Below are 25,978 nucleotides of genomic sequence, written 5' to 3' on the forward strand. Positions count from 1 at the left end.
GTTGGCCATCTGGATGTCTCTTTACAGAAATGTCTGTTCATGTCCTCTGCCCATTTCTTGATTGGATTATTTGTTCTTTGGGTGTCAAGTTTGAGTTCTTTACAGTTTTTGGATACTAGCCCGTTATTTGATATGTCATTTGCAAATATCTTCTCCCATTCTGTCGGTTGTCTTTTGGTTTTGTTGACTAGTTCCTTTGCTTTGCAAAAGCTTTTGATCTTGATGAAGTCCCAATAGTTCATTTTTGCCCTTGCTTCCCTTTTCTTTGGCAATGTTTCTAGGAAGAAGTGGCTGAGGTCGAAGAGATTGCTGCCTGTGTTCTCCTCAAGGATTTCGATGGATTCCTGTCTCACATTGAGGTCTGTCATCCATTTTGAGTCTACTTTTGTGTGTGGTGTAAGGAAATGGTTCAGTTTCATTCTTCTGCATGTGGCTCTCCAATTTTCCCAACACCATTTGTTAAAGAAACTGCCTTTTTTTTTCCATTGGACATTCTTTCCTGCCATGTTGAAGATTAGTTGACCATAGAGTTGAGGGTCTATTTCTGGGCTCTCTCTTCTGTTGCATTGATCTATGTGTCTGTTTTTGTGCCAGTACCATACTGTCTTGATGATGACAGCTTTGTAATAGAGCTTGAAGTCTGGAATTGTGAAGGCACCAACTCTGACTTTCTTTTTCAACATTCCTCTGGCTATTCGAGGTCTTTTCTGGTTCCATATAAATTTTAGGATTATTTGTTCCCTTTCTTTGAAAAAAAGTTGATGGTATTTTGATAGGGATTGCATTAAATGTGTAGATTGCTCTAGGAAGCATAGACATTTTCTCAATATTTGTTCTTCCAATCCATGAGCATGGAACATTTTTCCATTTCTTTGTGTCTTCCTCAATTTCTTTCATGAGTACTTTATAGTTTTCTGAGTACAGATTCTTTGCCTCTTTGGTTAGGTTTGTTCCTTGGTATCTTATGGTTTTGGGTGCAATTGTAAATGGGATTGACTCCTTAATTTCTCTCTTTCTTCTGTGCTGTTGGTGTATAGAAATGCAACTGATTTCTGTGCATGGATTTAATGCTGACGCATTACCGAATTCCTGTATGAGTTCTAGCAGTTTTTGAGTGGAGTCTTTTGGGTTTTCCATATAATGTATTATATCATCTGCAAAGAGTGAGAGTTTGACTTCTTTGCAGATTCAGATGCCTTTAATTTCTTTTTGTTGTCTGATTGCTGAGGCTAAGACTTCTAGTACTATGTTGAATAGCAGTGGTGATAGTGGACAGCCCTGCCATGTTCCTGACCTTAAGGGAAAAGCTCTCAGTTTTCCCCCATTGGCAATGATATTCGCTGTGGGTTTTTCATAGATGGCTTTGATAATATTGAAGTATGTGCCCTCTATCCCTACACTTTGAAGAGTTTTGATCAGGAAGGGATGCTGTACTTTGTCAAATGCTTTTTCAGCATCTATTGAGAGTATCATATGGTTCTTTTTCTTTCTTTTATTAATGTATTGTATTACATTGATTGACTTGCAGATGCTAATCCAAACTTGCAGCCCTGGAATATATCCTACTTGGTCGTGGTGAATAATCCTTTTAATGTACTGTTGGATCCTATTGGCTAGTATGTTGGTGAGAATTTTGCATCCATGTTCATCAGGGATATTGGTCTATAATTCTCCTTTTTGTTGGAGTCTTTGTCTGGTTTTAGGGTCAAGATAATACTGGCCTCATAAAATGAGTTTGGAAGCTTTCCTTCCATTTCTATTTTTTTGAAACAGTTTCAGGAGAATAGATAGTAATTTTTCTTTAAATATTTTGTAGAATTCCCCTGGGAAGCCATCTGGCCCTGGGCTCTTGTTTGTTGGGAAATTTTGATGACTGCTTCAATCTCCTTACTGGTTTTGGGTCTGTTCAGGTTTTCTATTTCCTTCTGGTTCAGTTCTAGTGGTTTATACATCTCTAGGAATGCATCCATTTCTTCCAGATTGTCAAATTTTCTGGTGTATAGTTGCTCATATGTTCTTATAATGGTTTGTATTTCTTTGGTGTTGGTTGTGATCTCTCTTCTTTCATTCATGATTTTATTAATCTGCATCCTTTCTCTTTTCTTTTTGATAAGTCTGGCCAGGGGTTTATAAATCTTATTAATTCTTTCAAAGAACCAGCTCCTAGTTTCATTGATTTGTTCTATTGTTCTTTTGGTCTCTATTTCATTGATTTCTGCTCTGGTCTTAATTATTTCTCTTCCCCTTCTGGGTTTAGGCTTTCTTTGTTGTTCTTTCTCCAGCTCCTTTAGGTGGAGGGTTAGGTTGTGTACTTGAGACCTTTCAAAAGGTTTGTATTGCTATATACTTTCCTCTCAGCACCACCTTTGCTGTGTCCCACAGATTTTGGAACAGTTGTGTTTTCATTTTCATTTGTTTCCATGAATTTTTTCAATTCTACTTTAATTTCCTAGTTGACTCATTCATTCTTTAGTAAGATGGTCTTTAGTCTCCATATATTTGAGTTCTTTCCAACTTTCTCATTATAGTTGAGTTCTAGTTTCAAAGCGTTGTGGTCTGAAAATATGCCAGGAATGATCCTTATCTTTTGGTACCAGCTGAAACCTGTTCTGTGACCCAGGTTGTGATCTATTCTGGAGAATGTTCCATGTGCCCTAAAGAAGAATGTATTCTGTTGTTTTGGGATAGAATGTTCTGAATATATCTGTGATGTCCATCTGGTCCAGGGTGTCATTTAAAGCCTTTATTTTCTTGTTGATCTTTTGCTTAGATAACCTGTGTGTTTCAGTGAGGGGGATGTTAAAGTCCCCTACTATTATTGTATTATTGTCAATGTGTTTCTTTGATTTTGTTATTAATTGGTTTATATAATTGGCTGCATCCATGTTAGGGGTATAGATATTCAAAATTGTTAGATCTTCTTGATGGACAGACCCTTTAAGTATGATATGGTGTCCTTCTTTATCTCTTATTATAGTGTTTGGCTTAAAATCTAATTTATCTGATATAAGAATTGCCACCCCAGTTTTCTTTTGTTGGCCATTAGCATGGTAAATTGTTTTACACCCCTCACTTTCAATCTGGAGTTGTCTTTGAGTCTAAAATGGGTTTCTTGTGGACACCATATTGGTTGGTCTTGTTTTTTATCCATTCTGATACCTGTGTCTTTTGATTGGGGCATTTAGCCCATTTACCTTCAGGGTAAATATTGAAAGCTATGAATTTAGTGCCATTGTATTGCCTGTAGGGTGACTGTTACTGTATATTGTCTCTGTTCCTTTCTAATCTGTTGCTTTTTGGTTCTCTCTTTGCTTAGAGGACCTCTTTCAATATTTCCTAAAGGGCTGGTATGGTGTTTTTGCAAATTCTTTTTGGTTTTTATTTATCCTGGAAGCTTTTTTTCTCTCCTTTTATTTTTTTTGACAGCCTAGCTGGATATAGTATTCTTGGCTGCACAGTTTTCTCATTTAGTGTTCTGAATAATATCATGCCAGTCCTTTCTGGCCTGCCAGGTCTCTGTGGATAGGCCTGCTGCCAATCTACTATTTCTACTGTTTTAGGTATATACTTCTTGTCCTGGGCTGCTTTCAAGATTTTCTCTTTGTCTCTGAAACTTAAAAGTTTTACTATTAGATGATGGGGTGTTGACCTATTTTTATTGATTTTGAGGGGGTTCTCTGTGCCTCCTGGATTTTGATGCTTGTTTCCTTCACCAAATTAGGAATATTCTTTACTATAATTTGCTCCAATATACCTTCCACCCCCCTCTCTCTCCTCTTCCTCTGAGAACCCACTTATTGTAATATTGTTTTACCTTATGGTATCACTTATCTCTCAAATTCTCCCCTCATTATCCAGTAGTTGTTTTTCTCTCTTTTCCTCAACTTCTTTACTCTTCATCATTTGATCTTCTATATCACTAATTTTCTCTTCTGCCTCATTTATCCTAGCAGTAAGAGCCTCCATTTTTTATTGCACCTCATTTTTTTTTTTAGTAGGCAGAGAGAGAGAGGAAGGGAAGCAGGCTCCCCGCTGAGCAGAGAGCCCGATGTGGGGCTCAATCCCAGGACCCTGAGATTATGACCTGAGCCAAAGGCAGAGGCTTTAACCCACTGAGCCACCCAGGCGCCCCTTTATTGCACCTCATTAATAGCTTTTGTAATCTCAATGTGGTTAGATTTTAGTTCTGTTATTTCCCAAGAAGGGGATTTTATTCTCAAGAGAGGTATTCTATATTACCTTCCATGTTATATAGATAGATAGATAGATAGATAGATAAATGATATAGATATAGATATATAGATATAGATATAGATATAGATATTAGACTGGTGAATAGAACAGAGCCACACACTTGATTTGGGGTGTATTTTGGTCTGTTAGAAGAAACTGCTCCCAAATTTTTAAAGAAGGAAAAACATATAGATAGATAGATAGATAGATAGATAGATACACACACACACAACTTGTATATATACATACAAGAATAAGGGCAAACATGATGAAGGGATGGAGTATGACTGTAAAGGTAAATATTTTAAAAGGTTGTAAAAAGGGAATTGATAAGATAAGAAGTTGGTTGAAAAATGAAAAAAAAAAAGAGGGAAGAATGTGATCAGGCTGGAGACTAGAACAAAGTCATGCACTAGACTTAGTGTATATTTTGATCTCTTAGAAGAAACTGTATCCCAATTTTTTTAAGAAAGAAAAACCTATATGTATACAAAAATAAGGTTAAATACAATGAAGGGATAGAATATGAATCTAACAATGAAAATTTGAAAAGATTTTTTTAAAAAGGTATTGATAAGATAAAATAGTTTAAGATTTTATTTATTTATTTGACAGACAGAGATCACAAATAGGCAGAGAAGCAGGCAGAGAGAGAGGGGGGAGCAAGCTCCCTACTGAGCAGAGAGCCCGATGCGGGGCTCGATCTCAAGACCCTGGGATCATGACCTGAGCTGAAGGCAGAGGCTTTAACACACTGAGCCACCCAGGCACCCCAGATAAAATAGTTTAAAAAGGTTAAAATAGGAAAGAGGAAAAATTTTAAAAATAGAATAAGAGAAAAATAAAATTTAAGAAATTTAACTTTGCAAGACTAAAGAATCATGGGGGGGAAGCCATGAATTCCATCTTCTATACACAGATATTTCTGATGTTTTACAGTTCTCATTGATTGGTGAACTTGCTCTTGGCTGAATGTTCTTGCTGATCTTCTGGGGGAGGGGCCTGTTGCAGTGATTCTCAAATGTCTTCGCCCAAGGGAGAATTGTACTGCCCTTGCCAGGGGCCAGGCTAATTAATCTGCTTGGGTTCTACCTCAGTAGCTTTAATTCCCTGACCGCTTTCCGAACAGCTTTGGAGGATGGGAATGAAAATGGCGGCCTCCAAATCTCCAGCCCTGTAGGAGCCAAGAGCTCAGGGCCCCGCTCCTCAGTGCACCCTTAGAGGAAAACAGTCAATCCTTCCTCTCTCCCTGGTCTCCAGCCACACTCCATGCTCACCTGGCCTGTGACCTAGTGTTTCCATCTCTGGCACTCAGCCCCACTTGGAGTCTCCAAACTCAGCTGCTTCTCGCCATGTGCTCTCATACCACTCCTACCAGAGGAGGAAAGAGGGGTGTCTTTTCGGATCTGCCACTTATGGGGTCCCTGCTTGAAAAGTGGTGGCCCAACTGTGCCTTGGATCATGGTTTAAGGTAACCCCATGCTAAGAGCCCACGCCTTGGCTCCATCTCTGCAGTCAGCTTCCTCACTCCAGTACCTGGCAGCTCTGCCATACTCAGACACCCAGGGTCTTTTTGTAGCCCCATGAGTCATGAAACCACACTGTCCCCATGAGGGTTTCATCCCCTGCTTAGCCTCTGGAGTGATGTCCCTCAGTGGAGCAGACTTCTAAAAGTTCTGATTTTGTGTTCCACTATTCTACCTCTTGTTGGGAGCCAGCCCCTACCCCCACAGTCTGTCTTCCCATATGTTGCCTCGAAATCACTTCTCCACATGTCCTACCTTCCAGTAAGTTGTCACTTTTCTGTTCATAGAACTGCCATTCTTTTCATCAATCTCCTGTTGAGTTTGTAGCTGTTCAGAGTGGTTTGATAACTATCTAGCTGAATTCTTGGGACCAGACAAAATTTAGGTCTCCTATTCCTCTGCCATGTTTCTTTTTTTTTTTTTTTTAAAGATTATTTATTTATTTATTTGACAGAGAGAGAGATCACAGTAGGAGAGAGGAAGGGAAGAGATCACAGAGAGACAGGAAGGGAAGCAGGCCCCCTGCTGAGCAGAGAGCCCGATGTGGGACTCGATCCCAGGACCCTGAGATCATGACCCGAGCCGAAGGCAGCGGCTTAACCCACTGAGCCACCCAGGCACCCACCTCTGCCATGTTTCTGCTCCTCCCCTCAGTCACCAAAGTTTTTATGATGCAATTATTTTTCATGTTTTCAAAATAAAAAACAATAACAAAATTTATAGTGCTACCAATACACTCATGAAATGCATGCAACCTCATGAAGTGGATACTCTATCATCCTCATTTTTACAGATGAGCAAACTGAGACCCAGAGAACTGCACCCCATAATAATATGGGGGCTAGAATGAAAATGGTGAGTGGCAGTAAAATGGGAGTTAGAAAAGTCTAACTAGCCTGATGCTCTGACCAAAGAGGTCTTTTCAGATGAATCAGTTTTAGGCACAGGATGAAGATCCAAAAATGATTCCATTTAAAGTTCATTGTGTTAGTCCAATAGTGCAAAAGCATGAGATCTGAAAGGGACAGCACTAATTCTGTCCACTTCTTAGACTCTGTTTGGATCAAACATTCTTGGTGAGCTGTGACTTTGTCAAGTTAAAATATGTGTGGTCCATGTAAGTGCATTCCATGATGAAAGTTAAGTAATGATGTTTCCAAACTACACACACACACACACTCTAGATGCTGGGAGTAGCAAGGTACTCACAGCCTAACCATGTGAATTAATCACAAGCTAAATTTGTTTACTGTGCTTTTTTGTCTTTCCATCTTCCTCTGTGTTGAAGTGCCCATTGCTTTGAGTCATTTGTTGTTTATCTTTGGAAATCAAAATTTTTACTTAAATAATATGCCTGGTAATAATATTTTAATAACTTTATTGAAATAGAATATACATAAGATAGGGTTCACTTGTTTAAAGTAGATGCCAGTGAGGGGGGGACACCTGGCTGGCTCAGTCGGTTAAGCGTCTACCTTCAGCTCAGGTCATGATCCCAGTGTCCTATAGTGGAGCTCCATAGGACTCCCTGCTCAGCAGGTGTCTGATTCTCCCTCTTGCCCTGCCACTCCCCCAACCCACACTCTCTCTTGCTCTGTGGTCTTTCATAAATAAATAAAGTCTTTAAAAAATAGATGTCAATGATTTTTATTATATTTACAGAGCTGTAGTTGCCAAACCCTTTCACTATGCAGATTTAAATCTTCTCTATTTTTCTTTTATTTCTTCTAATGAATCTCTTTGTTTTTTCTGTTTTGAACCTTATTACTTGCATGTTAGTCTTCCTGAATTTATTCTCCAAGTGTCTTCTATTTTCTGGATGATTTTCATCTCTGTATTGTTTTGTATAATTAAGTTATTATTCCCACTTACTCTTCCAGTATACTAATTTTTCCCCAGGTTACTAATTTTATTCATAACAATGGCCAACCTCTTCCATTTATCTATTACAATTTTAAACTTGAAAATTAATGTTTACAATTTTTAATTATCTAAATGGATTCCCTTACCTGACTTTCACAGTATGCTTTTCACTGTTTACACCAGTGGAAGACATCTTTTCAGGCTGCTCAACTCAGCATCTCCTTTTAATCCCTTTAAGTGAAATGGTGATGATATGGTCCTGAATAGGGCTTAGCATGGCCTCATTGACCATCCACTGACTTTCTCACATTAGAAAAACCAAGTAAGTATTGGAAGGCAGAGCAGGTTCCACCGCTACAAGTTGGGGTGAATCCTCTAATAAACTACTAATCCTGTCCCCAGTGGGATTTCTGTCACTGCCTTGTGGATTTGGGGCAACTCAACTTTCCAAAGTAGTTCCTCTCTATCCTTCAAGACCTGTAGGTGGACTTCACCCTTGTACCCATGAAAGTGATATGTTCAGCTCTTCTGGGAGGGGACTCATGAGAATCACAGGCTTTACCACAGGTGTCTCTGCTCTGAACCTCTTGAAAGATTAGACCTTGGCCAGGAAGGTTAAAGCTGAAAAGTCTTTCTCTTGGTAAAAGGAAACACTCTCTGTTTCTGAAAGGAACACGGTGAGAGAGAAAAGTGTCAGATTGCACCTCTATTCTGACAAGTAGACCAGGTCTAGAGCAAAGGTAAATGCCCAAGAAATGATGATTTTGAATGAATGTGCCTTGTCCCACAGCACATGTAATTGCAACTTCATCCTGCAACTCCACTTCATCCTGCTCTGCTTTCTCTATGTACCATGACATAATCTCTGTGTACCACATGCCTAAGCAGTGAGCCTGTAGAATCCTCGCACCTGCCCTCCCTTCTCATTTCTCCCAGTTCAATTCCCTTATCAGTCTGGTGAGTCTCAGAAACACAGTGTTTCTGTTGGGACAAGAAGGATTAGAGAAAGGGGGGAAGGCAGGAATGAAATTTCTGGATTTTACTATGGAGATTTTGAATGCCAAGGGGTTCTGGCATGGAGGTTCTCTCATAGAACAGGGAAATTCAACTCAGCACTGTAGACATTCACTCATGTGCATACAAGATTCCATCATGAATTTTGGATGTGTTTATTTCTTAGATAATTGACCAATAGAATGTCCTCTTTCCACAGTTTAGTAAAAGCAAGAGACAGGGAATGTCTTCCCCAGGGCTGTCAGAGACCCAGACAAAACTGGGAGGGGACTCCTGAGGACAAATAAAAGGACACTCAGATCCCTGGTCTCCCTGGTTGGCTTCCTCCTTAAAAAGGTGGCACTCTGGATTCAGGGGCCATTCAGGGCCCATTGTATCCCCTTCTCATCTCCATGGCTACTGAAGATACTGGTCTCCTCCAGAACCAGTTAGGGCTCCAGCTAGGCCTGTGGTGGACTCCATGATTCCCTCCAGGGCCCATGCCAAGGTTGGGGCCATGGGGGTGGTAGACAGCTGTGTCAAAGACATTTCTCAGGGACAGGGAGTTTCTCTAGAAAAAGAAGGGCAAATCATTTCAGAATCATATCCTCTTCTCCCAAGCCTTAACATGGACTTGTTCTGGAATCTTCTTTCCCTTTGTATCACCTCCTTCACCTAGTACTTCTTCCTCTACACTTTATTCCTTCTTTTGACTTTTCCTCAAGTCAATAGTTTGCTCAGCACATTGATTGGCTCTTCCAGTTCTAACTTGCTACTTCTCTTTTGTAACATACTCCTAGTCTTTCTTTCCCCCAACTTGGTGGCACTACTATTCATACCCCATTTCCTCATGTTCCTGCTACTCCTTCCCAAGACACTCTCCTACATAGTAGGCAGGCACTCACCACACAGAAGAAGAGCCCAGCAAAGAATCCCACAGCCACTACAACTGAGACCAGAGTAATGAGGAAGATTTCCCATGGTTTCAGGGACCCACTGGGTATCATTTCATTCACTGGAGTAGTAGCACTCGTGCCAACCCTATGGGAAGTTGTATGTGTTCCAGTTGGAGAATGTGTGCTAAAGACTCCTGTGGTTGCACTGGATGCAGTGTTGGCAGCTATGCTGGTCCCACTGGAAGTCACACTAGATCCAAGGTTGGAGACTGTGCTGGTCCCTCCAGAGGCTGTGCTAGATTCAGTACTGGAGGTTGTGCTGGCCCCACTGGAGGTCACACTGGATTCAGTGCTGGAGGCTGTGCTGGTCCCTCCGGAGGCTGTGCTAGATTCAGTACTGGAGGTTGTGCTGGCCCCACTGGAGGTCACACTGGATTCAGCGCTGGAGGCTGTGCTGGTCCCTCCGGAGGCTGTGCTAGATTCAGTACTGGAGGTTGTGCTGGCCCCACTGGAGGTCACACTGGATTCAGTGCTGGAGGCTGTGCTGGTCCCTCCGGAGGCTGTGCTAGATTCAGTACTGGAGGTTGTGCTGGCCCCACTGGAGGTCACACTGGATTCAGTGCTGGAGGCTGTGCTGGTCCCTCCGGAGGCCATGCTAGATTCAGTACTGGAGGTTGTGCTGGCCCCACTGGAGGTCACACTGGATTCAGTGCTGGAGGCTGTGCTGGTCCCTCCGGAGGCTGTGCTAGATTCAGTACTGGAGGTTGTGCTGGCCCCACTGGAGGTCACACTGGATTCAGTGCTGGAGGCTGTGCTGGTTCCACTAGAGGTCACACTAGATCCAGTGTTGGAGACTATACTTGTTCCACCAGAGGTTGTGCTAAATCCAGTATTGACAAGTGTGCTCATCCCTCCAGAGATTGTGCTGTGTTCATTCTCACCTGATGTGGCTGTTTCACCTGTTGATAATCCTAAATGATGACAAACATATGCTGAGCGTAAATACTTTCTGGTTCAATGCTTGTTTAAATTCATTACATGGACAATTCTATTGGATGCTCACCATAGCACTATGAACTAGATACTACTATTATCAACAGCTAAGATGAAGAAATTGAGGCTTAGAAATGTTAACATTTGTCCATATTTATGCAGATAGTAAGTAGTCGAGCAGGAGTTTATACTTAGGGTACTGGATCTGCCCTTTCAGCTACCATGCTAAATTGCCCTCTCCACCCAGCCCCAACACCAGGATGATATAACCTAGTGCCACTGGTATTAAGCTTATTCTATATTCTACTATATAAGATTCAATACAGATAAGAAGTATTATAAAGGAATTGTAGAAGCCCTGTGAAACTAGTATATATTGATTAATTCATTCTTAAAGTAGTATTGCTCCCTTCTGAAAAAATATTTTTCAGTTTTATTCAGAAAACATCTATTTCAGAATTGTCTGAGTAGCTTATTAATAAAAAAGATTCCTAGGCAAACTATTCTAGATTAAATTAATCAGAGTTTGATATGTGGCCTTTCAACAAGGGACTGGGTGAGTCTATATGCATTCAGTTTCCAGGGTCTACTGATCTCTACGGCAGAGGCCAAAGAAGCACAAGTCATATATAGCTTAAAAGCACAAGATCTCCCAGGACAAATGGCTATAAGGTGTAGGGAATCTTTCAACCTTCTTGGAGACTTGGACAGAATTAATGTTGTGTCTATTTTTTGCCCCTCACAATACTGAAGGACAAAGATACTCAAATTAATCAAAATTAATTTGTGGGTCATTTTACCACTAACTGGAATATGGGCGTCTATCACTTCATTCCACACATATGTATTTTTAATTTGGGCTTAATTGAACAACATAGGGTTAGAGTTTTAGCTCTATTTTGGGAAGCCCCCCCCCCTTTTCAGCAGTGTGGTACAAATTGGGGTTAAGATCAGAATCTTGAATAAAACTGAAGAAACTGAGATGACCAAGAGTAAGAATGACACCACAGTCAACTCTTCCCATTCTTAGTAGTTAAACCCCCAGCCAACCACACAGGTTATTATAATTTTATAAATGCAGAAACCAAGGCACAGAGAAATTAAGCAAGTCATCTGAAGTACACAGGTAACAGTGGAGCCATGACCCATACACAGGCAGTCTGAGACCAGAGTCTACAGTTTTAACCACTGTGCTCTGACTGCCTCCTGGATGATACCTAACTAGACTAAAGTGATTGGGGTAAAATGATGATTCCCCACTCTATAGAAGAGAATCAGAGATAGTCCTGACAGTGACCAGCATCACCCAAAGCACCTTGAAGCTTCTGAGATCACCCACTTTCAAAGGAAATCACTTACCGGTTTCTAAAAGTAGGAGATGCAGTAGTAACCAATACTTAAGGAGACTGTTTCCTTTCTGCATCTTGATCTTCTTAGTTGTTGGAAAGTAAAGTGCCTGAATCCAAGCTGTGGCCATCTAGAAGGCAAAGAATAGAATTCTTGAAAAAGGAGAGTTCAAGGTGAAGAGATAAAGACTGGAGCTTCCAGGAGCTTGGGTCTACTAGGCGCTTGTTTGGGGGAAGAACTTTGAGCTTGGGTAGAAGACTAGATGCCGACTTAAGCTTCCTCCATACAATGTTCTTGCCTTTTTCTTTATTATGGAAGAGCTGCAGGGACCTTTATAGCTTCATATGTGTTGGGGAGGAGTTCAGAAGTTTATTTGTTCTTCTGCCAACTGTGAGCAGTTAAAAAATAATACTGAATTTGAGAAGGAATAGACTAGGGGTCAAGAGGAAGGTGAGAAAGGAGAATGACATGATCACACTAGTTAGGGCACAGGACTGGCTGGGTCAGAGCAGGAAATAAAATGGCATGAGGAGATCAAATTTGCCAGAGTGGAAGGGACCCACCCTCTAATGCAGGGATGGGGCCAGAAACCTGTTCTACTGCAAGACGTTGTTTCCTGGTCAAGAAGCTCTGTGTGGCTGTTTTGGTAAGGAAAAAGCCCTAATGAAATGAGCTAAGTGGGTGGTACCCCACATCTCTGAAGCAAATGGAAATATGAGAATCAAAAGAGAACAGTAATTAAAGGTCTGGGCTTCTGGGTTACAGGCAGAAGACAGATGGAACATTGCTGGGTAGGCAGTAGGCACTCAACAATGCACATTGAATAAACATGGAAAGAGAGATCCAGCAGTTGATGAAGACATCTTTGGGTTCTCTGGGGCATGATGGCTGAGAGCATGGGGGATGTTGAATGTATAGAATAAGCCATCTGTCAGGCTTATAGCAGGTGAAGGGGTGGTATAGGGTCCCATTCTGATCCTCCACCATAGGAATTTCCCTCTTGTTGTTTTCAGAGAAATCTGAGGGATCCCTTCTGCCATGGAATCCTTCAGGTGTTCCTTCTCATAAGCCTAATGAAGCATCTCTCAATAGAGTATACCACAGATAACACATTAGGAGACTTCAAGTCTGTTGGGGAGGAGGATATATAGTCCAAGTCCTCTAGAAACGTCATGCTGGTCTGGACACAGATGTAATAACAAAGGATACATAGTCAACTAAACAAGTATGACTGAAGAGACCCAAATGAGGAGAAGGTTTTGGGAGTTCATGGGGAAGGCATCTTGTATCCAGGGCCAAGGAGTTGATAGATGGAAATTTCAGTGCACAGTCTGTGTGACCAAAGGCAGATGTCTTCATAACTGTTAACAAGAAGCTTTGTGGAAGAAGCAACGTCTCAGTTTATTTGTGGGTGATTGAGTATTCCTGACATTTAAGACCTGTTTGAAAGAAACAGGAGGTGGCTGGAGACATGAAGGAATTTATGAGTGAGTCTGAGAGTCGGGAGGGGACAGAGTGTGTTGGAAAAGGCTGATGCAGATCTGCCTAATGGCTGTGAGGCTGAAGCAGTTCTGAGGCAGAATTATGAAGAATCATTCAATGACTGGTTAGGCTTTAGACTCCTAGCAATCACATTTTATGGCTAAGAGGCCAAAAGCACTCTAAGAAATCCTTTTTTTTCCCCCTCTCTAGAATTATTTGGAGGCAGAGTTCCTGGATTTAAGTCCAGATTCTACCTTCTAGACATAATGTTAAAATTATTTTGAACACATACTTAACGGAGACTGTATGTAATTAGTATCTCTACTGTCCTTCAAAACAACACAAGAACCTTGGAACTTTAGTTAGTACTACCAATTCTTTTTTTTTTTTTTAAAGATTATTTATTTATTTATTTATTTGACAGAGAGAGATCACAAGTAGGCAGAGAGGCAGGCAGAGAGAGAGAGGAGGAAGCAGGCTCCCTGCTGAGCAGAGAGCCCGATGCGGGGCTCGATCTCAGGACACTGGGATCATGACCTGAGCCGAAGGCAGAGGCTTTAACCCACTGAGCCACCCAGGCGCCCCATGGGTTAATGCTGTTAACTGCCAGTACTTTGCCCTTCCTGGGGTCCAGGAAATACGAATTGTGAGTCTAATTCCTCATCTTAGGAAGGGCATGGAAGAGCTGGGCACTTTCTAAACAATCACCGTGGGGAAGCGATCTGGCCTGTGCCAAGAGTCTGCTGCTCCACCAGGTAGACTGGATAGGAATTAGGGCCCCCATCATTCTCTGGGTCACCGTCCTCCTTGTTCTGTATCAGTGCACGCCGTGTTTTTGTCATATAGGAGACCTGTTATTAGGAGAAAGGAAGAATGAGTTTCATCTGCTGTGCCATTTGCTTTCCTCAATACCTATAATCCTTTGACTATTCTTCCTGACCCTAGACCTTTAGCTTCATCCTTTCTCAAGATTCCAACCAAACTTTGATCCTTATTCCAGCCCCAGACCCCATGCATTAAGTCCCAGACTTCTCCAACTCCCTCCTCTGTCCAATTTTTCCTATCCTAATATCCCCTATTCTCACATTCCAGATTCTTTCTCCAACCCCCAATTTTTCCCTATTGTACATCCTTTTTTGGGGGGCGCCTGGGTGGCTCAGAGGGTTAACCCTCTGCTTTCAGCTCAGGTCATGGTCTCAGGGTTCTGGGATCGAGCCCTGCATTGGGCTCTCTGCTCAGCAGGAAGCTGCTTCCCTCTCTCTCTCTGCCTGCCTTTCTGCCTACTTGTGATCTCACTCAAATTAAAAAAAAAAAAAAAGACTCTTACATCCTTTTCTTCTTAGCCACAGACTTCTCTCCAATATGACATTGTTCATGCCCCATGCCTCACTATCTTTCCCCATAGTTTCCACCACCACCACCCCTTTATTACCCCTTTATTACCATCCCCCCCCCACCACCGAACGTGCCTCTTTTTCTAAGCTAATTACTCCCTCTGGTTCAGATCCATAATCTTTTGTCAACTCCCTATCTCATGGGTTCGTTCCCCTGTAGCATCCCTCTTCCTTACCAAAAAGATAAGGCCAAGGAACATGAGGAAGAGAATTACAGCCACCAGGGCCACAATAACTATGGCCCATGCAGGGAATGAATCATTCTTGCTCATTCCGCCAGTATGAAGACCTCTGTGTGAGCCATCTTTGTTTTGATATGGATGGCTTTTGTTGTCCGGGGTTTCTGATATGGTGAAACTAAGCTCCATGTGAGATGTGGTGAGTGTAAAAGAACCGATGGGCACCTCATGTGTAATATCCTTTTTATTTGAACCAGAAGAAGTATTATTGACAGTTTGGTCACGTTTTGTAGATTTGGCTGGAGTTCTTGTAATCCTCTCATTGGCTTGGGTGATCTTCTCTGCATGGTCCTTGGTCCCTTCTAGGGCTCCTATGGTCTTCCCCGCATCTTCCATGGAAGTTTCTGGTGCTCTTGTGGTCTTCCCATTGGCTAGGGTTTTTTTCTCTGCACGGTCCTTGGACCCTTCCAGGGCTCCTGTGGTCTTCCTGTTGGCTAGGGTGGTCTTTTGTCCATGGTCCTTGGACCCTTCCAGGGCTCCTGTGGTCTTCCCCACATCTTCTGTGGACCCTTCTGGGGCTCTTATGGTCTTCCTGTTTGCTACGGTGGTCTTCGGCCCATGGTCCTTAGACTTTTCTGGGGCTCCTATGGTCTTCCCCGCATCTTCCGTGGACCCTTCTGGGGTTCTTGTGGTCTTCCAATTGGCTAAGGTGGTCTTCTCCCCACGGTCCTTGGACCCTTCTAGGGCTCTTGTGGTCTTCCCCACATCTGTGAGCCCTTCCGGGGCTATTGTGGTCTTCCAGTTGGCTAAGGTAGTCTTCTCCGCATGGTCCTTGGAGCCTTCCATGGCTCCTGTGGTCTTCCCCACGTCTTCCGTGGACCCTTCTGGGGTTCTTGTGATCTTCCCATTGGCTAGCGTGGTCGTCTGTCCACGCTCCTTGGACCATTCCAGGGCTCCTGTGGTCTTCCCCCCATCTTCTGTGGACCCCTCTGGGCCTCTGGTGGTCTTCCTATTGGCTAGGGTGGTCTTCTCTCCCTGGTCATTGGACCGTTCTAGGGCTCCTGTGGTCTTCCCTGCATCTTTTGTGGAGCCTTCTGGGGCTCTCGTGGTCTTCCCATTGGCTAGGGTGGTCTCCTGTCCACGGTTGTTGGACCCTTCCAGGGCTCCTGTGGTCTTTCCCACATTTTCCGTGGACCATTCTGGTGCTCTTGTGGTCTTCCCACTGGCTAGGGTGGTCTCCGCATGGTCTTTGGACCCTTCTAGGGCTTCCGTGGTCTTCCCTGCATCTTCCGTGGACCTTTCTGGGGCTCCTGTGGTTTCCCCTGCATCTTCCGTGGACCCTTCTGGGGCTCTTGTGGTCTTCCCACTGGCTAGGGTGGTCTCCACATGGTCTTTGGACCCTTCTAGGGCTCCTGTGGTCTTCCCCACATCTTCTGTGGACCATTCTGGGGCTCTTGTGATCTTCCCATTGGCTAGTGTGGTCTCCTGTCCACGATTGTTGGACCCTTCTAGGGCTCCTGTGGTCTTCCCCTGATTTTCCGTGGACGCCTCTGAGGTTCTTGTGGTCTTTTGGTTGGCTAAGGTGGTCTTCTTACCACGGTCCTTGGACCCTTCTAGGACTCCTGTGGTCTTCCCCACATTTTCAGTGGACCCTTCTGGGGCTCTTGTGGTCTTCCCACTGGCTAGGGTGGTCTCCGCATGGTCTTTGGACCCTTCTAGGTCTCCTGTGGTCTTTCCCGCATCTTCCGTGGACCCTTCTGGGGCTCCTGTGGTCTTCCCCGCATCTTCCGTGGACCCTTCTGGGGCTCTTGTGGTCTTCCCACTGGCTAGGGTGGTCTCCACATGGTCTTTGGACCCTTCTAGGGCTCCTGTGGTCTTCCCCACATCTTCTGTGGACCATTCTGGGGCTCTTGTGATCTTCCCATTGGCTAGTGTGGTCTCCTGTCCACGATTGTTGGACCCTTCTAGGGCTCCTGTGGTCTTCCCCTGATTTTCCGTGGACGCCTCTGAGGTTCTTGTGGTCTTTTGGTTGGCTAAGGTGGTCTTCTTACCACGGTCCTTGGACCCTTCTAGGACTCCTGTGGTCTTCCCCACAATTTCCGTGGACCCTTCTGGGGCTCTTGTGGTCTTCCCACTGGCTAGGGTGGTCTCCGCATGGTCCTTGGAACCTTCTATGGCTCCTGTGGTCTTCCCCGCATCTTCTGTGGACACTTCTGGGGCTCTTGTGGTCTTCCCACTGGCTAGGGTGGTCTCCGCATGGTCTTTTGACCCTTCTAGGGCTCCTGTGGTCCTCCCCGCATCTTCCTTGGACTGCTCTGGGGCTCTTGTGGTCTTCCCGTTGGCTAGGGTGCTCCTCTCCCCACGGTCCTTGGACCCTTCCAGGGCTCTTGTAGTCTTCCCCACATTTTCCGTGGACCCGTCTGGGGCTCTTGTGGTCTTCCTAATGACTAGGGTGGTCTCTGCATGGTCCTTGGAACCTTCTGTGGCTCCTATGGTCTTCCCCGCATCTTCCGTGGACCCTTCTAGGGCTCCTGTGGTCTTCCCCGCATCTTCCGTGGACCCTTCTGGGGCTCTTGTGGTCTTCCCACTTGCTAGGGTAGTCCCCACATGGTCTTTGGATCCTTCTATGGCTCCTGTGGTCTTCCCCGCATCTTCTGTGGACCCTTCTAGGGCTCTCGTGGTCTTCCCATTGGCTAGAGTGGTCTCCTGTCCACTGTTGTTGGACCCTTTCAGGGCTCCTGTGGTCTTCCCCGCATCTTCCGTGGACCTTTCTGGGGCTCCTGTGGTTTTCCCTGCATCTTCCGTGGACCCTTGTGGGGCTCTTGTGGTCTTCCCACTGGCTAGGGTGGTCTCCACATGGTCTTTGGACCCTTCTAGGGTTCCTGTGGTCATCCCCTCATCTTCGGTGGACACTTCTGGGGCTCTTGTGATCTTCCCATTGGCTAGTGTGGTCTCCTGTCCACGATTGTTGGACCCTTCTAGGGCTCCTGTGGTCTTCCCCCCATCCTCTGTGGACCCCTCTGGGATTCTTGTGGTCTTTGGGTTGGCTAAGGTAGTCTTCTCCCCACGGTCCTTGGACCCTTCTAGGACTCCTGTGGTCTTCCCCACATTTTCCGTGGACCCTTCTGGGGCTCCTGTGGTCTTCCCCCCATCTTCCGTGGACCTTTCTGGGGCTCTTGTGGTCTTCCCACTGGCTAGGGTGGTCTCCGCATGGTCTTTGGACCCTTCTAGGTCTCCTGTGGTCTTCCCCGCATCTTCCGTGGACCTTTCTGGGGCTCTTGTGGTCTTCCCACTGGCTAGGGTGGTCTCCGCATGGTCTTTTGACCCTTCTAGGGCTCCTGTTTTCCTCCCCGCATCTTCCGTGGACTGCTCTGGGGCTCTTGTGGTCTTCCCGTTGGCTAGGGTGCTCCTCTCCCCACGGTCCTTGGACCCTTCCAGGGCTCTTGTAGTCTTCCCCACATTTTCCGTGGACCCGTCTGGGGCTCTTGTGGTCTTCCTATTGACTAGGGTGGTCTCTGCATGGTCCTTGGAACCTTCTGTGGCTCCTATGGTCTTCCCCGCATCTTCCGTGGACCCTTCTGGGGCTCTTGTGGTCTTCCCACTGGCTAGGGTAGTCCCCACATGGTCTTTGGATCCTTCTATGGCTCCTGTGGTCTTCCCCGCATCTTCCGTGGACCTTTCTGGGGCTCTTGTGGTTTTCCCACTGGCTAGGGTGGTCTCCACATGGTCTTTGGACACTTCTATGGCTCCTGTGGTCTTCCCCACATCTTCCGTGGACTTTTCTGGGGCTCTTGTGGTCTTCCCACTGGCTAGGGTAGTCTCTGCATGGTCTTTGGACCCTTCTAGGGCTCCTGTGGTCCTCCCCCCATCTTCCGTGGACCTTTCTGGGGCTCCTGTGGTTTTCCCTGCATCTTTCATGGACCCTTCTGGGGCTCTTGTGGTCTTCCCCCGGGCTAGGGTGGTCTCCACATGGTCTTTGGACCCTTCTAGTGCTCCTGTGGTCTTCCCCACATCTTCCGTGGACTCTTCTGGGGCTCTTCTGGTCTTCCCATTGGCTAGGGTGGTCTCCGCATGGTCTTTGGACCCTTCTAGGGCTCCTGTGGTCTTCCCCGCATCTTTCGTGGACCTTTCTGGGCCTCCTGTGGTTTTCCCTGCCTCTTCCGTGGATGCTTCTGGGGCGGTCTCCACATGGTCTTTGGATCCTTCTAGGGCTCCTGTGGTCTTCCCCACATCTTCCGTGGACCCTTCTGGGGCCCTTGTGATCTTCCCATTGGCTAGTGTGGTCTCCTGTCCATGGTTGTTGGACCTTTCGAGGACTCCTGTGGTCTTCCCCCCATCTTCCATGGACCCCTTTGGGCTTCTTGTGGTCTTTTGGTTGGCTGAGGTGGTCTTCTCCCCACGGTCCTTGTACCCTTCTAGGACTCCTGTGGTCTTCCCCACATTTTCCGTGGACCTTTCTGGGGCTCTTGTGGTCATCCCGTTGGCTAGGGTGGGCTTTTCTCCACGGTCCTTAGACCCTTCTAGTGCTCCTATGGTCTTCCCCGTGTCTTCCGTGGACCCCACTGGGGATCTTGTGGTCATCTCATTGGATAGCGTGGTCTTCTCCCCACGGTCCTTGGACCCTTCCAGGGCTCCTTTGGTCTTCCCCACATTTTTCGTGGACCCTTCTGGGGCTCTTGTGGTCTTCCCATTGGGTAGGGTGGTCTCGGCATGGTCTTTAGACCCTTCTAGGGCTCTTGTGGTCTTCCCTGCATCTCCCATGGACCCTTCTGGGGATCTTGTTATCTTTCCATTGGCTAGTGTGGTCTCCTGTCCATGGTTGTTGGACCCTTCTAGGGCTCCTGTGGTCTTCCACGCATCTTCTGTGGACCTTTCTGGGGCTCTTGTGGTCTTTCTCTTGGCTAGGGTGGTCTTCTCCACATTGGTCTTGGACCCTTCCAGGGCTCCTGTGGTCTTCCCCCACATCAGCTGTGGACCCTGCTGGGGATTTCGTGCTCTTCCTGCTCAACGGAGTGTAGTGCTGCTCTGTCCATGTTTCTTGGTGGTGTTTTCTTGGGTTGTTGTGATGGTCTTATCAGTTGATTTAGTCCCTTCTCCATGTTTTGTAGACTCTACTGGAACTCCTGTATTCTTCCTATAAAGCAATGTGGCCCCTCTTCCATGTTCCAGTGAGTTTTCTAGTGATCTTGTGATATGTATATGAGCTGATGTGGTCCTATGTCCCCCTTCTCTAAGTGTTGCTAGCACTGGTGTGTTATTCTCAGTGGCTGATGTACTCCTGTTTATGGGTTCTGTAGTCTTCATCTCAGTCTTGCCTGCGGGAACTGTAGTTCTGGAACTAGGAGATGTTTTGTGATCCTCAGCTCTTTTTGACCTTTCTGGGATTTTTTTACTCTCAGGTGATACCTTTGTGGTTGTTTTGCTTTGGCCTGAGAAGGAATTAGGTATTTCATTGCTCTCTGGACTGACCAAGTTGTGGACAGGACTTATGATCTTGTGTGAAGCAGTGCTTTTACTGTTTAAAGTAATGATGATGTTTCTTGAAGGTGTTACAGTTTTATGTTGGTTTCCTGTACCCATTTTCTGTATGTTGGGCTTATGGCAAGCTGTTTTGTTCCTGGGTGCTGGGACTGGATCTTTTGTACCAGAAAGTCCTTTATGTGTGTTAGTAGAGTCAGTAGTATTAAGAGAGTGTACATTCTGGACATTTGGGTCTTTTCCTTGATTTCTGGGGTTTTTCCCAGAAGTAGGATGAACTATATGATCATTTGTAGAGTTTTGGGAGTTACCTGTAGGTTTATAAATTGGTTTGAAATTGTGTGTAGTATTGCAATGATGTTTTAGCTTATGGGTTTCTGTAGATTTACTGATGTCTAGAAGGCTGTGGCCTGAATGAAGGGAAGTATGATCAGAGGGTGTACTATAAACAAGGCCTGAAGTAGAAGGGATCAAATGATCAGGTGATGGGGATTCATCAGTTTTCTGAAATATTTGAATAGCACCTGTGAAGGAAGAGAGGCAAATAAGAAACTTCCATTATGTTCTTCTTTGCTTCTCTGTCCACTTCTGTCTCTAGGGATCCCTTTATTATCCTAGATATATCTCCCCAGCCAGTATTCACAGAATGCTATGATATATAATTCCCACTCTCTCCTTTAGTCTCTGGACCTTTGTTCAGGTTATGCCTTCAGCAAGAATGTCACCGCCCCTCTTTTCCTCATCTACTCTTCGGTTCTCAGCTTCAGACCTTACTGGCTTTATAACATCTTTCCAGATCCTTCCAAACAGATAAGATCTAGCTTCATCTTAGTGCTCCAAAAATTATTTGTTAATACCCTTTCCTTCTACATTCAACTTGACATTAGTTATTTGTGTGCCTGTCAATTTCTACCTCTTTCCCTGCCCATCAAGTCATAAGATTTTGAGATCAGATATCGATTGTAACTTGTTTACAAATGCTCCTTTAGAGTTTATATACTTATGGAGTGCAGTTCCATTTCCGTGACAGAATTGAGAGGAAAGGGAACAAATATCAGAATCTCCATTTTTCCATAACATTCAAGCTCCATCTCAAATGTAACTATGTGAGAGACTGAGGTAAGATTTCTGGCAGAACTTCCCATAGGGATTAATAAGTAGACGCAGATGATGAATGAAAGGTACGAAGAGGAATAGAGGGTGGATAGAGGAGGGAGATGAGAAACTTTCATTTTGGTGTTCAAATTTGGTCTGGATGGAGAGAAGTAGATGAGATGACTCAATCCTTATGGTTCCCCACTACTCCCTCACCCCTTCACACACCAAAAGTCATCTGGAATAGATGAAGGTCTCCTTCCTTAAAGAAAAGGGTATCTGGTTGGGGTCCTGAGAGGAGTGAATGAGGCAGCTGAATTCTGAAAGGGACTTACCATGTTTAAGGACAGGGTGTGAGAGAAAAAACCTCTATCAATGAGCAGATATGGGCCTTAATTACATGGAAAACCAACTAATGGGGATAGAGGGGATGTCTCTGATACCTAGCTAGATCATCGAAGAGTGAGAGTTAGTGTTGTTACATAACTGAGATTTCCAGTCTCTGTTAACTCAAGGCGGCAACCAGAACCTGGACCCATTCCCAATCATAGAAAAGCACAGTCCACCACCTCCCTGCTCCCAGTGAGAGTAGAGGGCTAGGGAACTCTTTGAAAGAAATAGGGTGAGAAAAGAAGGGGGTGAGGATACTAGAGAAGCCCAAGTCTCTGAAGGGATTAGAGGTTAGGGAGCGAAAGGAGGGCTGAATTTTCAGACCCTCACTCCATTATGTTAGTTCCATTATTTGATTCCCTCAGCAGCAATCCCAATGATAGCTGCTGTTCACTGGCCACATTCTCTAGGCCAAGAGCTCAGATGGTTGCCTCATAGACATCTCTTTCTGTATTTCTTCTTCTAGGATGACTGATCTCATAGCCCCCCCAAAAAGGTGCCTTAGAAAGCTGTCAGCCTATCTTACAGCCAAGAAACTTAAGTTTCCAGTTTCAACCTGGAGGAATGGTGACTTGCACATAATCTCACAGCAATAGCCATGGCCAGCCTTTCTTGCACACGTACTGTGAGACAGGCGGGTCTTATGAATGAGGACATGTATTAGCTCATTTACTTCTCACAACAGCCCTTTGAAGTTGAGAACTATTCACTCTTCTCTCCTTTTTACAGATAAGAAAACAAGGTTCAGAGAGGTTAAGTAATCTCCCCCAAGGACACTCCCCAAGTAAGAAGTTGAGCCAGAGTTTGAAACATACATTCTGGGTTCCCAGGCCCAGGCTCCTACTTGTTAAGACTACATTACACAAACTATAGGTCAGTCCAGCTGTTGGGAAAAGAAAGAACACTGGCATTTGTGGAAACCCTAAAGAATGCTGTCTCTACATTTGTTTATTTAATCTTCACCACAAACCTGTGAGACAAGTATATGATCTTACTATTTTATAGGTAAGGAAAGGAAGTTCAAAGAGATTAAATAATTGGCAAAGTCAGGCTTCTCACTATACCCCAGATGGGTTTTTTTTTTTTAATTTTTAATTTTTTTTGTTAGAGAGAGAATTGGGGGGCAGAGGAAGAAAGAGAATATGAATCAGACTCCACACTCAGCACAGGGCTTGACACAGGGCTCAATCTCACAACCCTGCAATCATGACCTGAGCAGAAATCAAGAGTCAGAAACTTAACTGATTGAGCCACCCAGGAATCCCTATGCCAGATGCTTTTAAATGTGATATGGGCTGAATAAATATACAGAGTGAAGAAATGAGCAGCAGCAGCACAGTGGAAAATTCCACTGGCCTTAAAGAATCAGAGGACAGGATCAGAATTCAGGCTTTGTCCCTCACCAGCTTTGCATCCTTGCTTAGGTCACTTAAATGTTCAGAAGCTCCACATTCTCAACTATAAATAACAATGATGTCAATTGCAAAAGCTTGAGCATAAAAGATTTTTTAAAAGAGTTCGTTGAATTCAAATTGTAGTCTTTGAAACAGTCTCATACTTTGCCCTGTTCTCCTGGTAGTAAGCGGAGTCTGAGAGTGGCCTTCTGCAGCCACTGCTGTCTCTCCTGACCAACCTACTCCATATACCTCTGAGGCCTGCCCTGACCACCTCTTCCGAAGGGCAGCCTGCATTTCCTGGGCCACTTCCCCTTTCTGTGTTTTATCAACATGACACTCATTATTCTCTAGTATATAATGAGTTACTTCCAACTTCCCACAATGGCAGGGATTTTTGTTGTTGTTGTTTTATTCATTATTAGGTCCCCAGCCTAGAGGAAGCACTTTATACATATTTGTTGAATGGGTGATCAACAGAATATTTTAAGACTGATGAAAACTCTTCAGGAACAGTGCCAACAACCTTTGCTTATGCACATTAAGTAAAAAAGCAAACATAGCTGTGACCTTCAAAGGTTGGAAAACCAAAGCGTAATTTCTGTCATGTGAAATAATTGAGCCCCTGAGATGTATGGGGTTTTTTTTTTTTAGATTTTATTAATTTATTTGAGAGAGAGTGAGAGACAGCACAAGCAGAGGGAGAGGGAGAAAGCAGGCTTACCCACTGAGCAGGGAGTGCAATATGGGGCTCAATCCCAGGACCCTGAGATCATGACCAGAGCCAAAGGTACACCCTTAACCAACTGAGGTCCCCTGAGCCCCTGAGATGTTAAAAGAAGTCCTCAGCACACCAGTTCTGGGATACTGGCTGTCATTTAACCCCAAGAGCCACATAATCAATAACTAGACTCAGATAACTACGTCTTAGAATCCCAGATCTACATCACCAAATTGTGGAGCCGTCAATGGTAAAATCTGGAGTCAAACTCAAGAATTCCTTGGTTCTGAGTTCACCTACGAGGCAAGTCAGTGACTCACACCATGCCCTTTCACCAGCCATGAGATGACCATCTCTTCTCCCCAGTAAATCTACCATTGGTAGCAGTTTTATTTCCCTAGGAACTTATCACCATGAGATATTTATTTCCCTGACTACAATAATGGGCCTGAAAGTAAATTTTTTTGGTCACTGATAGGCAAAGAGGAAATTCTGGCCTTAGCACAAGGCACTGGAGGTGGATGCTCAGCCTGGATTAAAGAATGAAACAAATCCCACACCATCAAAACTATGTGTAGTTCCAAAGGTTTGTTCAATCTGTTTTCATTTTCTTATATTGAAAAGAAGGTAGACATCCTGCTAGGTGACTCATGACGCAGGGTCGCTGTCAGAGCAGCCTCACCCAAAAGAGCGTATCTGGTGTTTCTTGATGTCCTGCCCCTAGAAAATGGGCTTACTCCATTTGTAGTAATATGGATAAATGCTTGAAATGTCTATAGACCATAAAGCTCGATATGTGACCTAAAACTGAGAGTAAAAAGACTAAAGAGAAATATACTGAAATGGTTGCCTAGGTAGGTAACTGGGGAGTATTAGGAGAGATTTTATTTTTCTTTCTAATTTTTTCAATTTTCCAGTTTTCTATAATGAGCATATATTATTTCTGTCATATAAATTAAATCAAATAACATTTATTATAGGAAAACATCCTTTTTAGATTCTCTCCATGACCCCAGCCCCACTTGTGCCTGCCCTAATTTAATCTAGTTTCTGCACCTCTGGTTCTATGGCTACATGACACAGACTCTTAGTTTCCAAGATCCAGTTATCTGAGCCTGGGTATTGACTAGTCCTGTGGATAAATGATGGGGGACAAGGGCTAGATAGAACTGTGAGCTAAAGATCTTCATCCTCCCCCGGTCATCACTCTTCCCTCTCTACCCTAGCTTCACTCCCTGCTGGACAGAGGCATGTGCCCAGCCAGATCCATATTTCAGCTCCAAACCTGACCCCCACCCCAACCTTAATCCCAGTCTCAAGCCCTCCACCACCTGTCATCCACTTGTTCTTCTCTACAGGATCTGAGTGTCCAACTTCCCGGCCCTTCCCTCAGGCTTCCCCTCACATGCCACCCAGGCAAAGTTCTAATGGCCATCTCCCCAGACAACACACACAGAGCCCAGAGTATTCTGTTCTAGAATTTGGATCTCAAGTCTGCCCTGCACCTCTCTGTGTCCTAGAGCAAATCTCCTCAAATGAGCGAAATGTATATGGAGTGATTCATAGACTCATGCCTTTGCTCGTTGTACCTACAATATCCTCTTCCTGGGCAGAAGTTGTTGCAACAAGAAGGTTGGTGGAAAGGAAAGCAGCCAGGTTGAGGAGAGAGCAGACGCTTATAGTTGAGTTGGGACAGGAAGGCAGAGAAGGAGACTGGAAATGCGACGGTGGGAGGGCACCGAGGAGGGCCCTGGGATGCTCTGTCCCCAGACCCTCAATGTAGACAGAAGGACATCAAGTCAGAGGGCACCAAATAGAATGCATGCTGAGACCTAGCAGAGGCAGCTTGAAGATTCTCAACCCCTTCCCTTACCACATACTACCATACACTTGATCCCCTCCCCCAGCCCTTCTGGGTCCAACATGACCTGACCTCAGGGAAGAGAAGAAAGAAACTTCCTCCAGTATCACCCTCGCCAAACACTATTAGGAGG

General features: G+C 44.7%; 1 protein-coding gene across 1 annotated transcript; it reads right to left on the reverse strand.

The window, feature by feature from the left end:
* Positions 1 to 8,767: 8,767 nt before the first annotated feature.
* On the reverse strand, positions 8,768 to 19,871 carry MUCL3 (mucin like 3). The gene is made up of 4 exons (XM_045077579.1): positions 14,904 to 19,871; positions 11,864 to 11,981; positions 9,521 to 10,482; positions 8,768 to 9,186 (listed from the first exon to the last, which is right to left on the reverse strand). Exons 1-4 carry the CDS (start codon positions 19,869 to 19,871, stop codon positions 8,998 to 9,000), a joined length of 6,237 nt encoding a protein of 2,078 aa, XP_044933514.1. The 3' UTR covers positions 8,768 to 8,997.
* Between the last annotated feature and the right edge of the window lie 6,107 nt (positions 19,872 to 25,978).

The sequence above is a fragment of the Mustela putorius genome, unplaced genomic scaffold, assembly GCF_011764305.1.
Source record: "Mustela putorius furo isolate JIRA1106 unplaced genomic scaffold, ASM1176430v1.1 tig00000203_pilon_pilon_pilon, whole genome shotgun sequence".
NCBI lineage: Eukaryota > Metazoa > Chordata > Mammalia > Carnivora > Mustelidae > Mustela > Mustela putorius.

Excerpts from the sequence above, each read along its gene's own strand:
- MUCL3 (XM_045077579.1), bottom strand. The coding sequence starts at position 19,871 with ATGTGGGGGAAGACCACAGGAGCCCTGGAAGGGTCCAAGACCAATGTG. Across the intron at positions 11,982-14,903 it reads TCCTTGGCCTTATCTTTTTG|ATGGCCACAGCTTGGATTCA; the intron begins GTAAGGAAGAGG and ends TTTGCCTTCTAG. Across the intron at positions 9,187-9,520 it reads CTGGGCTCTTCTTCTGTGTG|AGAAACTCCCTGTCCCTGAG; the intron begins GTGAGTGCCTGC and ends TTCTTTTTCTAG.